This window comes from Odontesthes bonariensis, chromosome 16 (assembly GCF_027942865.1).
Source record: "Odontesthes bonariensis isolate fOdoBon6 chromosome 16, fOdoBon6.hap1, whole genome shotgun sequence".
NCBI classification, from domain to species: Eukaryota; Metazoa; Chordata; class Actinopteri; order Atheriniformes; family Atherinopsidae; genus Odontesthes; species Odontesthes bonariensis.
The window spans coordinates 8846254-8862422 of record NC_134521.1 but is presented as its reverse complement, the minus strand read 5'-3'; the positions used below and the strand labels follow the sequence as shown (position 1 = coordinate 8862422).

The following is a 16169-nucleotide window of genomic DNA, read 5'->3' as shown; positions in this document are numbered from 1 at the left end:
AGAATAAATATCCGGGGGCATATCTGAACATAACGTGTTCTCTTTGAACAGAAACTGCAGAGCATGAATGTGCAGAGGAAGAGAAGGAGGATGGCAACGTGCTTAGATTCTCCAGAGAGAAAAGAAATATCAGGCCCGTCAGTGCACAACATGCTCCTGAATGTAAGAATAAAGGTTAAACAAGGACCCGTTACGCAGTTCAGTTCAGAGTCGTGTGGTAATTCTCTGGTTTGTGTCACATGGAGCCACAAGAACAAGAACTCTGGCAGAAATAACGTCTTTAATAAATGAAGTCCAAAAAGACAATCTCTCTTTCGCACTCCTCTCCATGCTTGTATTACAGGATGTATAAATAATGCACATTTTATATGAGGATGAGGATGATGATGCCGGCACATCAGGCCAGCTGTTCCGCCCTCTCAGTGCGGAGCTCCAGCATCACAGAGCAGCGCTTTACACCGACACTCCTCCGCCTTTCTTCAGGCATCACTCCGACTCTCCCACACCGATCTGCTCTTCTCTTCCGGCTTTAACATAGCTGTGAACCGCATTTCTGTTAGAACTTTCAAACTCCCGGCACGTGTTTGACATAAAAAGCATTTCACCATCGGCGAGTTTAGACGTAACATTCAACAGAAACCAGTCTGGAAGTTGTTCTCTTTGTAATCACCTTTTTGATCTTTTGAAGTTCTGGTTAAATGGGTAAAAATGTGGGTTATTTGTGATTCGATGCATGACTACCTGCCGTATTAAACTAAGTTAATCTAAATGCCTTTTATCCTTATAGTTTGTTATTGTCCAGACGGTGAAGTCCGGCCTCAGGGGGCCGTGTGACACATGATGCGTTCCTCTGAAAGTTCATCCGTTCCTCCAGCGCAGTTCTCTCTTCATCCAATCAGAAAACAGCCCCTCCGTGTTGAGAGGTAGGTTTGGAGGCGAGTTGCACCGAGTTAAACAAACAGGAAGTGTTTTTGGTGGGGCTGACGTTCCCTGGAAGGTCAGTTCGTCGGTAAACGTCTGACGTGGTTCTCCGGATGATGTCTCCACGGTGAATTTTTGAGCCCAGCTGTGGTTAGCGGAGGTTTATCCCACGTTGACGCCGAGACCCACCTGCAGCTTGTCGCCTCTGTGATTCACAAAGGCGCCCATTATCAGGGTGGCTGGCAGCGGAGTCAGACGCTTCTCCAACACGCCGCCTATGATGCACCGACTGTTTATCATACCTGGATACAAACAAAGCAATGTTACGTCTAGGCCTGGGCAACGATTAAAATGTTTAATCTAATTAATCACTTTTACAATAATAAAACCTGCGTTAATGTGCGATAAAATATTTATCGGCGTTAAATAATTAACAAGTTAACGCGATAATAACGAATTAACTCGCCCAGCCCTAATAGTAATAAAAGAAATATTAATAACTTGATATTAGTGGAAAAGCTTGGCATTCCCTCTGGGGGACGCTGGTTATGTGCAGTTCCCGTTTCTTCACTACAATCAGTGCAGAACGCACCGCGGGCCTTCAGCTTCTGTTCGGGACACCAACACGCTCACGTCCTTTCTGTGCTATAGAACCTCTAAAACCAGTTCCAGATCCCACTAAGGAACCACTTTTTTACACAGTTCAAAAACCATGTTATCGGATGATGCGAGTCAGAGGATTTCTCCTCCAACAAACATGATGGGATGAGATCCCAAACAGGTGAAGTGAGAGGAACAAATCCCTTTTCCGTGATTACAATTAGAAATAAGTAGGGCTGGGCAACGATTAAAATGTTTAATCTAATTAATCTCATGATTTCCCTGATTAATCACGATTAATCTCATTTGTACGCAAAATCCAAAAATGAATCCAAAAGTAGTGTATAGCTTTTAGCATTTAGTTTTATTTTAAATGTGCTGCCATATGAATGAAAGTGCCATAACATTTGTTGTGCAAACACACTTTTAACATCAGCATCTTTCTGTAGTTTTTATGTAGAAGCCTCGCTCCACTGTCTGTTTCCTTGAATGACTTGCTGCTATCAGTTGTGTGTTTTGCCTTTAAGTGATATTTTAGACTGGAACTACTACGGTGAGAAGACAATTCAACTTGGCTGTAAATGCAGGAGTTTTTTTTTATTTATTTTTAAATACGTGCTTTTATGCTGAAACAAGTTAAACAGGAAGTAGCGCCGGTTAGCTCCGTGAGCTTCACACAGAGACCGAGGAGCACCTGTAGCGGTGATGTTACCTGTTAGTTTATCTTTATGTTATTACTCCATGCTTCGTGGTGTTTGCTGTAACTGTGTGAATGTGATGCATTCAACAGACTTTTACAATAATAAAACTTGCGTTAATGCGCGATAAAATATTTATCGGCATTAAATAATTAACGAGTTAACGCGATAATAACGAGTTAACTCGCCCAGCCCTAGTTACGTAATATATGCTGGATGCTTTCTGAATAGTTAACGCTGAACTGCAGAAAGAAATCTACCTCGAAAGACCATGTTGGCCTCTGGGAGCTCCATCTGATACCCGAACGAGGTTGTAGTCTCCTGCGTCCTGGTGCTGGCTTCAAACTCCACTCCCACTTGAATCTTGCCAACACACAAAAACAGAATTTATCTGGGTGCAAACAGCGTGTTTATACAGTCTAGGTTTAAGGGCTGTACCTGTTTGTTTGCTCTGTGATAGTAACTAGCGTGGGCACCGCCTTTACCGGCATTCAAGGTCGCTACCCAGTTCGGCCCTGCATGGTGTCACAGACAGAAGGAAAAAAAAAGGTGAAAGCTGCTGCTGAATTAAACTGGATTGTTTGGGCAGATTTATAAAATAAAAAAACTAAATCTCACTGGAGTACTGTCCCGCCAAAGTAAGGATCCCTCCTTCCTCTGCTCGCCCGCGATGGTAGACCAGCTCCCCACCCAGCACCAGTCCTGAGGACACGCTCTGCAGGAAGTGAGCCACGAGGATCACTGTAAGAAAACGCACAGCAGACAGTGCTTCAATCTGACAGCTTTACATGAGAAATAACCTAAAAAAAAGCATGAAATGAATTGTTACCATGTTGAAATACTGAGTTCTCACCTGACTCTCTGAGGACGTCAGGGTTGGCCACCGTGACGGCGGCCGTGAAGTCGTTCCCTCTGTACTCAGTTTCAAACTGCCACGTCACGAACTGAGACTGCTGGGTCTAACACGCAATCAAAAGGCAGAACAGCCAATAACTCTCTACATTCAATTCAAAAATTCAATTCAAATTCAAAAATACTTTATTTATCCCAGAGGGAAATTAAATGTTGATGTAGCTCAATTAAATCAAAGAGTTATTATAGATGCTGATGGCTGTGGGCAGGAAAGATTTCCTGTAGCGGTCCGTTTTGCATCCAAACTGAAGAAGCCTTTGACTGAAGAGACTCTGTTTTCCGATAACAGTCTCATGGAGAGGATGTTCAGGGTTGTCCATAATTCTCTTGATTTTATGCAAAATCCTTCTTTGCATTATTGTCTCCAGAGGTTCCACGGTCGTCCCAAGAACAGAACCAGCCTTCTTTATCAGGTTGTTGAGTCTTTTTAGGTCCCTGGTTCTGATGCTGCTGCCCCAACAGATGACGCAAGAGGAAATGACGCTCTCAACAACAGACTTGTAGAAGATCTGCAACATCTTGTTGCAAACCTTGAAGGACCTTAGCTTCCTCAAGAAGTACAGTCTGCTCTGTCCTTTCTTGTAGATGGCTTCACTGTTGTGTCTCCAGTCCAGTCTGTTGTCCACATGAACACCAAGGTATTTATATTCCTCAACCACCTCCACTTCTTCTCCCATGATGGAAACAGGGTTTGATCTGACCCTGTTTCTCCTGAAATCTACAATCATCTCCTTTGTTTTGTTAACATTCAAGATGAGATGATTGTTCCCACACCATGCCACAAAGCGGTCCACCAGCTCTCTGTACTCAGCTTCTTGTCCATCTCTGATACACCCGACAACTGCAGAGTCATCTGAATATTTCTGTAGATGACAGGAGTCTGACTTGTACTGGAAGTCTGAAGTGTACAGAGTGAAAAGGAATGGTGAGAGTACAGTCCCCTGTGGTGCTCCTGTGCTGCTGATCACCTGGTTAGACACACATTTCTTCAGTCTGACAAACTGTGGTCTGTTTGTCAGGTAGTCATTAATCCAGGTGATTGTTGAGGCCTCCACCTGAGTCTTCTGGAGTTTCAGACTAAGCAGATCAGGCTGGATTGTGTTAAATGCACTGGAGAAATCAAAGAACATGATCCTCACAGTGCTGCCTGCTTTGTCCAGATGACAGTGGGTTTGTTGAAGCAGGTGTATGATAGCGTCTTCAACTCCAACTCCATGGCGATAAGCAAACTGCAGGGGGTCCTGATATGTGCTGGTTTGCTTACACAGGTGAGTCAGCAGGAGTCTCTCCAGGACCTTCATGATGTGGGATGTCAGTGCAACAGGTCTGTAATCATTGATGTCTGAGGGGTGAGTTTTCTTTGGTACCGGAACCAGACAGGATGTCTTCCACAACAGTGGTACCTTCTCTTGGGTCAAGCTAAGGTTGAAAAGGTGTTGCAGAATCCCACAGAGCTGCTCTGCACAGGCCTTCAGGACTCGGGGGCTGACACCATCTGGACCTGCAGCCTTGTTCCGGTTCAGTCTTTCCAACTGCCTCTTCACCTGACTTCTAGAAACAGAAAAGTGGGAGGGGGAGGCAAAGGGGACAGCAGCATCTCCTGATTGGGTTGAAGACAAACTAGTGGAAGCAGAAGAATCCATGACTGAGGTGGAGGTGGAGATGTTACAGGAAAGCTGTGGGTCAGAGGAGGGTGGGATGTCTCTTTGGCTGGGAACAGGAGGAGAGGATGGTGAGCTTGTTCCTGAACTGAACCTGTTGAAGAATGTGTTCAGCTCATTTGCTGTGTCCAGACTTCCATCCATCCGATCCTCCCTCTGCTTGAGGCCTGTGATCTTCTTCATTCCTGACCACACATCTCTGATATTGTTCCTCTGCAGTTTACTCTCAAGCTTCTTTCTGTACACCTCCTTGCTCTCTCTGATCTTGACTTTGAGCTGCTTCTGTATACTCCTCAGTAACTCCCTGTCTCGCTCCCTAAAGGCTCTTTTTTTCTTGTTCAATAGTTCCTTTAGCTCACTGGTGATCCAGGGTTTGTTATTAGGGAAGCATCTCACTGTTCTGGTGGAGATGGTGTTGTCCACACAGAAGTTAATATAGTCAGTCACACACTCAGTCATGGCATTAATGTCCTCTCCATGTGGCTTACAAAGAGAAATCCAATCGGTTGCATCAAAACAACCCTGTAAGGCTTCTTCAGCTTCCTCTGACCATTTTCTAACAGTCTTTTTTGTGACAGGTAGTCTCTGAACAAGGGGTTTATATGCTGAACAGAGAAAAACAAGGTTGTGATCTGATTTTCCCAGGGGAGGTCTTGATTTGGAAATGTATGAATCCTTGACATTTGTGTAAAACAAATCCAATGTCTTGTTTTCTCTGGTAGAGCAGCTGACAAACTGTTGAAAAGTTGGCAGTGTAGCAGAGAGTGAGGCATGATTAAAATCACCAGATATTGCCACAAAAGAATTGGGGTGTTGATTCTGTATCTTAGCAACAACGGAACTGATGACATCACATGCAGTGTCGGCAACAGCTGAGGGTGGAATATAAACAGCCACCAAAACAACACTGGTGAACTCTCTTGGCAAATAATATGGACGAAAACTTACTGCCAATAGTTCAATGTCAGGACTGCAGAGACGACTCTTCACAGTAACCATCTGTTGTTGACAAGCACTGCCAATCCACCCCCTTTCCTTTTCCTGCTAGTCTTTATATCTCGATCTGCTCGTACAGTCAGGAAGCCCGGCAGAGAGACGCTGGAGTCGGGTATATGATCCTGTAGCCATGTCTCAGTAAAACACATAATGCTACATTCCCGATATTCTTGCTGAGTCCTTATCAAGGCTAAAAGTTCATCCAACTTGTTAGCTAACGATCTTACATTTCCCATGATGCAGGATGGCAGAGATGGTTTGAACTTCTTCTTTCTTTCTCTCCTCTTTGCTCCTGCTCTGCATCCACGACGCCTCCTTTTCAATTCCAGTGGGATTTCTGGCTTCAGTTGTCGAATTATTTCTGCTTTTCCAATGTTATTCAGCTGCTCCCTGTTGTAAACCACCTTGTTGCTATGGTGATGCATCATGACAAAAGAGTAAAATATACAGAAGTATTGGGAAAAATTAATCCAGCTGCACAGCATCCAAGGCAGGAAGGAACAGTTGTCCAAAAAATGCAATTTCTTCCAAGAAATAACAGGAATGAAATTTAGAGAAAAAGAAAAATCTCAATGTGAGGTACAGAGCTACTCCAACATGCTGCCACCCTCAGCAGCGCATTCTAGAACAGAACATAGAACATAGAATAGAACATAAACTACTGGAAGGTTCTACCATGATGCCTTTTAGTCAATTGAAAAGGAAATATGACATTCAACAACAGGATTTCTTTCGATATTTGCAAGTAAGAAACTTCGTCACTAAAGATACCACAATCCTTGAGTGTCAAAATATTTCACATGTAGAGAGACAACTCTTTTTACAGAAATCTGGCGGGTCCATTAGCTTATTCTATAATATCCTTAAGGGGTATACCACCAACACTTATTTCCTGAAAAGCTTGTGGGAAAAAGAACTCAATGTTAAGATAACTGATGAAGGCTGGAACAATGTGTGGAAGGATGCCAAAATGTTGAGTGTATGCAACTAAAGCTCCTGCATAGGGCCCGAATATCTCCCTCTCAACGTCATAAGTTCAACCCTAACTCAAGTGTAAAATAGAAACCGGCAGTCTTACACATTGTTTGTGGCACTGTGGAAATGTACAGCAGTTTTGGTGGGTCATTGAGCAAGAAACGAATAAGATTCTGTCCACTAATAGAAATAATGACCCCTCATATCTACTCTGATTTGTCCATTACTGACAAATTTAAGAGAAAACTTCACCAAACAATTGCTTTCTGTGCTAGAAAGTGTTTTCTTGGATAATGGATAAAGCCCCATCTAAGGCTCAATGGCACAGGGTGGTACTCGAATACGTTGCTTTGGACTATCTGACGTGTAAATAGCGTCATTATTAAAGATGATGGCTGTGTTCGAAACCGCCTACTTCTCCTACTACTCCCACTAACTTTAACTTTTTTTAAGTTCCCGGATGCATACTAGATTCGCCAAAATGTTGGGTATGCATCATGAGGTTACTACTTATACTCAAACTACCCAAGATGCAACGTAACGTGACGTCGCCGATCGTCATTTCCTGTCAAAACAGCAGTTACAAGCTCGCTACAACGAGGGTAAGTTCACTTCCTGTTTTCAAAACAAAAGCACCAATTGTATCGTAATGGCTTTCCCTATGATAAAAGGCAACAGGTATTTTATTTTGTGAAAATAACCGGAAGTGCGTTGCTCACTGCGGCTAGCTTTAGTAGCGCCGAATTCGTGGGAACAAAATTGTAAATAGCCGGTATTTTGTCAGGTTTTCAACACGTTGGGGATCTAAACGACTACTTTCTCACCTGAAAATGTTTCAAATGTTGCTAAAGTTTACAGAGTTTAGAGCTTAAGGGAAATCAGCTTCAGGCCGGCTGATTTCGGCTCGGGCAGGAGCGAAATGCATTGTGGGTAAACGCTCTGCATACTGTCTGATCAATGAGTATGTAGTATGTAGTATGTAGTAGGCGGTTTCGAACACAGCCGATGTTTTTTGTAAAGCATGGCAACCCTTTTTGTCATATATTGGTTTGAATATCTCTACTATTCTTGCAAGAGGGTTTGTATCATAGCTGAGAATGCCACCCTACCATTTAATTGGTATGTTTTTGTTTCTGTGTACATTTCTTCTATCATGTGAATGTATCATGCATGGCAGTTTACACCTGGTTTATTTTTATGCTTATCTTATTTATATGGGATGACTCCTGAATCTCTCGCCTGTATAAATTTAAATCTGAATTTGAATTTGGATGTGTATGTGAGCCAAATGTGTGTATGTTTGTTTTGTCTTTTGAAAATGTAATAAACATATATAATTTTTTTTTTAAAAATCAGTCAATAACTGCATTAGTTTTGGGGAAAAGCATCGGACTAATTCAGAGGCAGCGACTGAACACGGGACGGGACAGACGGACATGAAGAAAACTACGACCTCACCTGGAATACCGTTCGAGCTCGAACGCGCTCGGTGAGGTGCAGCAGAGCGTGAGCATTCAAACTACCTGAGGAGTCCATCTCACCAATCAGTGCTGGGGCATCCTGAAATGTGAGAACAGTGTCAGCTGTCAGCACAAAAAGCCATTTCCACCTGTTTTCACTGGTACCAACCCCATCATTTATGCCTGACCTTGTCTTTGCTGTAGTCATCCGACTGCAGATGCTCCACATGGAAGCGATAGTAGGACGGACTTACAGCGCTGAGGTGGAGAGCATGACTGACCTGGAAGCAGAGCCGTTCATCAAATCACAGATCAGAGAGTTTCGCTTTGGGAACGGATGCGAAATAATGTGAAACGGTCACCTTGAAGAAGCTGCTGAGAGTTTTATTGACAATCATCTTGACACCCTCAATCTGCTGAGGAAACACGTCTGAAGAAGAAGGAAAGAACAGAAACATGTAAAAAAACAGACGGTACATTCATAGATGTATGATCTCTGATTGGTCTCCCTTTATAGAAGGAAACGTGTGACACGTGTGGCTCAGAAAACAGCTGGAGCATTTCTAAAGAAACGCCAGAGCTCTTGCTTTTGAAACAAATGCACCTTTGCAGCTTCTGTGGAGGGAGTGAAAGCTGCCTGGGTTGGGTAGGCGGCCATCTCTCCTCTCCCACCGCGGTGGACTGTCCCAGTGAGGGGGATGCGCGTCCCAGCGAGACGGAGGGGGCTCTGTGGAGAAAGGCCAATTCTGATGGCCCGGGCTGGAAGACAAAGCCAGAACACTGCCCATGTGGGTGCAATGCTTCCTACGAGAAACAAAAACAAAGAGGTTTGTGACCCTGATATTCGCCTACCTGCTACCTGGAGGTAGGCGAATACACTTTTATAAAGCCAGACTCCAGGTGTCTACAAACAGAGAAGAGAAGCAGAACATAAACATGGCTTTATATGCGGTTTAAAGGGGGAAACCCCCCCTTTTTCATGGCCAGCTGAGCTTTTACAACACAGTCTGAATTACACACAAATATGCCATTAAAAACAAACCAGAATTCAGTTACATGCTGTAAATGCATCACGCTTGATCTTTAAATAGTTTGAAAATGGAATGTAAAACTAGAAAAGTATTTATGCATATGATGGAAAGCTATGTGATGTTTTCTAGTCCTCTGATTCCGTTAGCTAGCATGACCTTAGCATCAGCAATAACTGACGTGCAGGGGGTGAAAATATTTGACCACCTACTCCCAATGCGATCGAGACACCGTGAAACCCGGAGTGGAACCGAGCACTGCACATAAGAAACGCTGTCGGGAGTATTTTCGTGTGTGATGAACTGCCAACACAAGATGCGAAGTGATGCTGAGATCAACTGATGCTGCGAATCGCTCCTTATTCAAGATGCGAGGCGCCGCCTGCAAATGGGTCCTCCTGAAAACACAACTCCGCGGTCTGAAAATATCACACCCTCATATTTACTTGTAACACTATCAAAAATAACATCTGTGTGTTTCAGCTACAAACCTTTAACTCAAAACGCGTTTCTCTGCTGTTTAAAGGCTGTGGGAGTAAACGTTTCTTGACTCCTGTTTCTCGCCGGACTGTTATCTGTGTGACACCAGAGCCAGTTGCTACAGGTGATTCGGCTCGCAAACACCGCAGTGTAGAGGAGTCGGAAAAAGGTCATCCGCTCGCCTTTTAGCACGTTGTTAATAAAACTTTAGTTAAAAACTGATTTCATTTCACCACTTTTAGGCATAAAACAGCAGGTTTGGACTCAAATGAGCCACTTCTCTGAGCGTTTTTAGACCGCGAAGAAGACGGACGGTACCTGATGCGCACCCAGAGCATCAGCTGGAGCAGCTGTTTCTAGGGCCACTTTTCAGATTTTGACTACCTTCCCATTTTCCTTCAGGACATGTCTCCATCACGGTGTATATTACTGGTGGGAGAGGGGAACTTCTCCTTCTCAGCCTCGCTCTGTAAGTCCCAGGCGGGGAGCAGCGTTACGGCCACTTGTCTGCAGCATCCGGAGGAGGCACTGCGGCACGAAGGGGTCGCCGGTAACATCCAGGCGATCAAGGACTCAGGTACGGTGTTCTGTCGATTTGTGCTACTTCGTCGAGAAATGCTGCCGCCGCATAAACCGATAGGCGTGTCTATCGATTCAAGCTACCCCATCAAAAAATGCTACTTTATGGTTTTCTACCTCTGTATATCAAATAGAGTCATACAGTAAGTGTTTTTGTCTCTCATGTGTGTAATTATAAAAAGTGTAATGAAATTGATTTATTTAAGAGGGTAGCACATTTTGATAATCCAATAACAAAAACCAAATGGTGAATGACACCCCATTTGTGCATGTTAAGCTAACTGCTTGTTAATACGATACGGGTTTTATTACTTTGCATGTCTTCCAAAAGAGAAAATAATCAGACGCAGGGTAGCAAAACATTATGGGCGTGAAAAAAGTTTCAGTGCAATCTGTTGGTTTCCTTAGCTAGGAAATTGTTTTTTGAATTGGCTCTATATGAACGAATTGGATAATTTTATGAATAATTATGATTACAATGAATTGAATTCCAATTGGCTTGAATTGGACTTTATTATCTAAGTGCCTTGAGATGACATTTGTTGTATTTGGCGCTATATAAATAAAAATCAATTGAATTTAATTTGAAAACGAAACTTAGAAAATCGGCTCGGCGCATGCGCAAAACCACAAAGTAGCAATTCTGGACAAGTAGGAGAAATCGACTGAACACCGGCTCTATGAGTGATGACATGACCGGCGACTACTCTTAATGTTATTTTAAAGGGGAACACCGTGTGGGTTTCTACTCTGTTATTGTGTCTTATTTAGGCTGTTATTCAGGCTGTTCTTGTGTCTTATTCAGGCTGTTATTCAGGCTGTTATTCAGGCTGTTCTTGTGTCTTATTCAGGCTGTTATTCAGGCTGTTATTCAGGCTGTTATTCAGGCTGTTCTTGTGTCTTATTCAGGCTGTTCTTGTGTCTTATTCAGGCTGTTCTTGTGTCTTATTCAGGCTGTTCTTGTGTCTTATTCAGGCTGTTCTTGTGTCTTATTCAGGCTGTTATTCAGGCTGTTATTGTGTCTTATTCAGGCTGTTATTCAGGCTGTTCTTGTGTCTTATTCAGGCTGTTCTTGTGTCTTATTCAGGCTGTTATTCAGGCTGTTCTTGTGTCTTATTCAGGCTGTTATTCAGGCTGTTATTGTGTCTTATTCAGGCTGTTATTGTGTCTTATTCAGGCTGTTCTTGTGTCTTATTCAGGCTGTTATTCAGGCTGTTATTGTGTCTTATTCAGGCTGTTCTTGTGTCTTATTCAGGCTGTTATTGTGTCTTATTCAGGCTGTTCTTGTGTCTTATTCAGGCTGTTATTCAGGCTGTTCTTGTGTCTTATTCAGGCTGTTCTTGTGTCTTATTCAGGCTGTTATTCAGGCTGTTCTTGTGTCTTATTCAGGCTGTTATTCAGGCCGTTCTTGTGTCTTATTCAGGCTGTTCTTGTGTCTTATTCAGGCTGTTATTCAGGCCGTTCTTGTGTCTTATTCAGGCTGTTATTCAGGCCGTTCTTGTGTCTTATTCAGGCTGTTCTTGTGTCTTATTCAGGCTGTTATTCAGGCAGTTATTGTGTCTTATTCAGGCTGTTCTTGTGTCTTATTCAGGCTGTTATTCAGGCTGTTCTTGTGTCTTATTCAGGCTGTTATTCAGGCCGTTCTTGTGTCTTATTCAGGCTGTTCTTGTGTCTTATTCAGGCTGTTATTCAGGCCGTTCTTGTGTCTTATTCAGGCTGTTATTCAGGCCGTTCTTGTGTCTTATTCAGGCTGTTCTTGTGTCTTATTCAGGCTGTTATTCAGGCAGTTATTGTGTCTTATTCAGGCTGTTCTTGTGTCTTATTCAGGCCGTTCTTGTGTCTTATTCAGGCTGTTCTTCAGGCTGTTCTTGTGTCTTATTCAGGCTGTTCTTGTGTCTTATTCAGGCTGTTCTTGTGTCTTATTCAGGCTGTTCTTCAGGCTGTTCTTGTGTCTTATTCAGGCTGTTCTTGTGTCTTATTCAGGCTGTTATTCAGGCAGTTATTGTGTCTTATTCAGGCTGTTATTGTGTCTTATTCAGGCTGTTCTTGTGTCTTATTCAGGCCGTTCTTGTGTCTTATTCAGGCCGTTCTTGTGTCTTATTCAGGCCGTTCTTGTGTCTTATTCAGGCCGTTCTTGTGTCTTATTCAGGCTGTTCTTGTGTCTTATTCAGGCTGTTCTTGTGTCTTATTCAGGCTGTTATTGTGTCTTATTCAGGCGGAACTGTGCTTTTTGAGGTGGACTGCACAAAGCTGGGGGAGTGCGCCTCCCTGCAGGGCCGCGTGTTTGACCGTGTGGTGTTCAACTTTCCACACTGCGGAAGAAAGAGTGGGGTGAAAAAGAACAGAGAGCTTCTCAAAAACTTCTTTCTTAGGTACAGCGACTCTGTACTAACATGTAATCAACTCATTATTTAATTTATAAGATCATTCAACCTTTCTCTTTGTAAACTGATGTGAGAATGAAAAGGCGAGGCCAAAGGGTCATCGCCCCTTGATCACCGATGTCAGCGTCCTCAGAACGCAAATTGGTATTTATCACATGAAATGTCACATTTTTTGTTTATTCATCCAAACTCTTTATCTATCTATCACTCCATCAGTCATCGTATTTAATCACATCCGTTCACCATGTTTAGTGTAGTTACTGTCACAACGGGGTGCGGACTCAGAGGTGTAAAAAGGAAACTTGGTTTATTTTTAACCATAAGACAAAACAAAAAGCGCGGCTGAGCCGGATAACAATACTAAACTGTGGGTCAAAGACATGAATGTAAATGTGGCGTGACGAAAATCAGAAAAAGGATTTCACAAAATGAAAGAGGAGCCTGGGAACTAAATACTAAACTGGGAGTGATTGGTGAATGAATGCAGCTGGGGACAATGAAAACAGGTGACGTGAGTGACAACTAATGACCTGGTATGGGAAGTGAGATAAGATCCCAGATTCAAAGGAAAATTCAGAATGACTGTTTTTTTTTTTTCTTTACTTTTGCAAAACTACATGTGTTAAAGGGATAGTTCGCCTCTTTTGACATGAAGCTGTATGACATCCCATATTAGCAACATCATTTATGAACATCTTCTTACCCCCTGCTGCGTCCTGTGAGCCGAGTTCCAGCCTCGTTTTGGTGTTGATGAAGGTAGTCCGGCTAGTTGGCTGGGGTTTAAAAAATAAAGCGTCTTGCTTCTCAAAACAATATGCGTTCAAAAGAGTAATACATTTGCATCACAAAATCTTTCTCCAGGAAAAAGTCAGACCTCACAATCGCTTGGCCCTATTTTCTCTCCCTTCGTATCACTGCGTGCTGCCGACAGCCCCACCTGTTACGGTGTTTGCTGCTCGGTCTGCACTTCGGTCTGCACGGTCTACACAGCAGGCAGTGATACGAAGGGAGAGAAAATAGGGCCAAGCGATTGTGAGGTCTGACTTTTTCCTGGAGAAAGATTTTGTGATGCAAATGTATTACTCTTTTGAACGCATATTGTTTTGAGAAGCAAAGCGCTTTATTTTTTAAACCCCAGCCAACTAGCCGGACTACCTTCATCAACACCAAAACTCAGCTGGAACTCGGCTCACAGGACGCAGCAGGGGGTAAGAAAATGTTCATAAATGATGTTGCTAATATGGGATGTCATACAGCTTCATGTCAAAACAGGCGAACTATACCTTTAAGTAAGAATAAAACATTTCCATTCAATACGAGCGGTGTACGATTAACTGAGTGCTTGTTTTCCGTGCTTCCAGCTGTGTTCAGGTGTTGGCTGAAGACGGCGAGGTTCACGTGTCCCTGTGCAACGGACAGGGCGGGACGCCAGCCGACCAGCCCAAACGAGAGTGGCACAACAGCTGGCAGGTGGCCACCATGGCGGCCGAAGCCCACCTGATCCTCAGCGCCGTCCGTCCTTTTGAAAGTGAGAATCTCCAGAACTACAAGTGCACCGGATACAGGTAAGGAGCCCAGGCGAGTGGAGGCAGCGCTTCGTGTTCCCGTGTGCGTTCCTGCGTCCTGACATTGTTGCTGTTTCTGTTGTGCAGGAGCCAGGATAAAGGCTTCCACGTGGAGAAAGCTTTGCTTCACGTGTTTACCCGCAGCCTCCCCTACACTCCTGCTCACGTCGTTCAGGTGGAGGAGGTTGTTCGGGGGGAGAAGGTCCTTTACAGCATGCCAGCTGAGCTCAGCGATTATGTGTTCAGGTAAAGCAACGCAGAGACTCTCACGCTTTGCGATGAAAGAGCCACCAACGCTTACTGTCTCTGCTCTCTTATCAGGAGATTTCTCAGCTCAGACTCCGTCCACCCCGTCAAGTTGGTGCAGAATTTTCTTCTCGAGGGGCTGGAGGAAAAGTGGCCGGTCTCCTTGGCGACGGAGTCCGTTTCCTTTCTCATCGCAGCCAAGCGGCAGCTGACTTTCTGCTGTGGCACTCACAGCTCAAAGTGCTACTTGATCCGCCTGCTTCAGAGAGATCTCTTCACCTCTGAAGCTGACAGAGCTCTGGGACACAAGCCAGAAACTCCACCTGCCAGCGTCGCCTCGGATAAAGTGGACGGGATCAGGTGCAAGGGCGATGAGCGCTTACGGCGGGCGTGCTTCTTTGATGTCGACGCTGAATTGGAAAGTGGTCTTTACGTGCTGCGTCCATCATTGCTCCCTCAGATGAAAGAGCCTCCGACCAACGAAGAGGCGACAGCTGACAGTGCAGGGCCTCGGGATGAGAGCGAGGAGAGCAGCAGAAGTGCTGAGGTTGAAGGAAAAGCGAGCGATGAGGCCTGCGGGGACTCTAACGGTGTAACCGGCTCGTTATCTGGCGTTAGCGGCGTGGTGTTCAGGAACCTGCCCGTCAGTCTCTGGGCTCCGCCTGCCTCTCACGAGCTTCTCCTCAGAGGTGTTTTCCCTTCAGAAAGGGAGACAATTAAATTGCTTGGACGTAAGCTGGAAACACTCCTCGCTCCCTACGGGGTTTCCATAGTAACGGAAGATGAAGGCCTGCATCTGACGGCACAGCCGATGGGCTCGGTCGGTAAAGTGTTTGCAGATAATACAAGTGACAACAGCAGCTATGTCAGCATTAGCATATCTTTGAATTTGGACCTCCTCGCTGTTCTGCTGTACTCGCTCCCCGACTGGCGGCTGCTTTGGTCACGTGACCAACGTTTCTTAAGACAGTTTTTGCCTCGCCCGCCACCGGGGACGCCTTTTCGGCCCTTTTCCCTGTTCCCCGAGCCCTTCAGCTTTGACATCAGCCTCTGGACAGGGCCGGAGTGGGACGAGAAGAAGTTCCACGCCGCGGTCCGAGAGGCCAGCCGCGGGACCGTGGAGCACGTTAAACTCATCGACACTTTCTCACACCCGGACCTGAGCCAGACCAGTTACTGCTACAGACTGGTTTACCACTCGCACACACACGCGCTGTCACACAAACACGCCCTCAAGTTTCACAAACGCTTGGAGTCGCTGCTCTCCTCTCGGTTGCAAGTCATCATCAGGTAGCGTGACATGGAGACTCTGAAGAAACTCTAAAGAAACTCTGAAGCGTTGGAGCTCTCCTCGTGTTGGTCAGTGTGTTATGTCGTGTCTTTGAAATGTGACGAGAACTCTGTGGATCTGTGTGTGTTTCAATCGTATGAAAAACTGTTAAAGGAAATATTAAAATCGTGTTGTGCATGGCCAGATATGATATGAGACAGAGAAAAAGTACGTGTTCACCAATAAAACAGATACGGCATCAGTAACACCGTGTAAAGTCTCCTGGTGCAAAGTACACTGAGCTGAAATTCAGAGGAATGAGGATGAAATGCTCCATTAAAAACCAAGAATTAACCAATTACAAAATCACTCACTTGACCAGATCTTCTTCTTT

The 16169-nt window shown here is 44.4% G+C and overlaps 2 protein-coding genes across 4 annotated transcripts; one reads left to right on the top strand and one right to left on the bottom strand.

Annotated features, from left to right (window-relative positions):
- Positions 1-249: 249 nt before the first annotated feature.
- Positions 250-10304, bottom strand: LOC142402151 (mitochondrial import receptor subunit TOM40B). 3 transcript variants are annotated; one of them, XM_075487664.1, is made up of 10 exons: positions 10116-10304; positions 8828-9027; positions 8586-8653; positions 8412-8504; positions 8222-8323; positions 3073-3178; positions 2838-2960; positions 2658-2734; positions 2480-2582; positions 250-1223 (listed from the first exon to the last, which is right to left on the bottom strand). In XM_075487664.1, exons 1-10 carry the CDS (start codon positions 10121-10123, stop codon positions 1084-1086), a joined length of 1020 nt encoding a protein of 339 aa, XP_075343779.1. In that variant the 5' UTR covers positions 10124-10304; the 3' UTR covers positions 250-1083. The 3 variants fall into 3 exon arrangements, with proteins under 3 accessions (XP_075343779.1, XP_075343781.1, XP_075343780.1); XM_075487666.1 differs by lacking the exon at positions 10116-10304 and adding an exon at positions 9464-9550 and having other exon boundaries at positions 251-1223; positions 8828-9127; XM_075487665.1 differs by lacking the exon at positions 10116-10304 and adding an exon at positions 9464-9544 and having other exon boundaries at positions 251-1223.
- Positions 9815-16125, top strand: fdxacb1 (ferredoxin-fold anticodon binding domain containing 1). Its single transcript, XM_075487663.1, has 5 exons — positions 9815-10308; positions 12526-12682; positions 14056-14259; positions 14347-14505; positions 14581-16125. The coding sequence occupies exons 1-5, from the start codon at positions 10137-10139 to the stop codon at positions 15797-15799; spliced, it is 1911 nt and encodes a 636-aa protein (XP_075343778.1). The 5' UTR covers positions 9815-10136; the 3' UTR covers positions 15800-16125.
- The last annotated feature ends 44 nt before the right edge of the window (positions 16126-16169 follow it).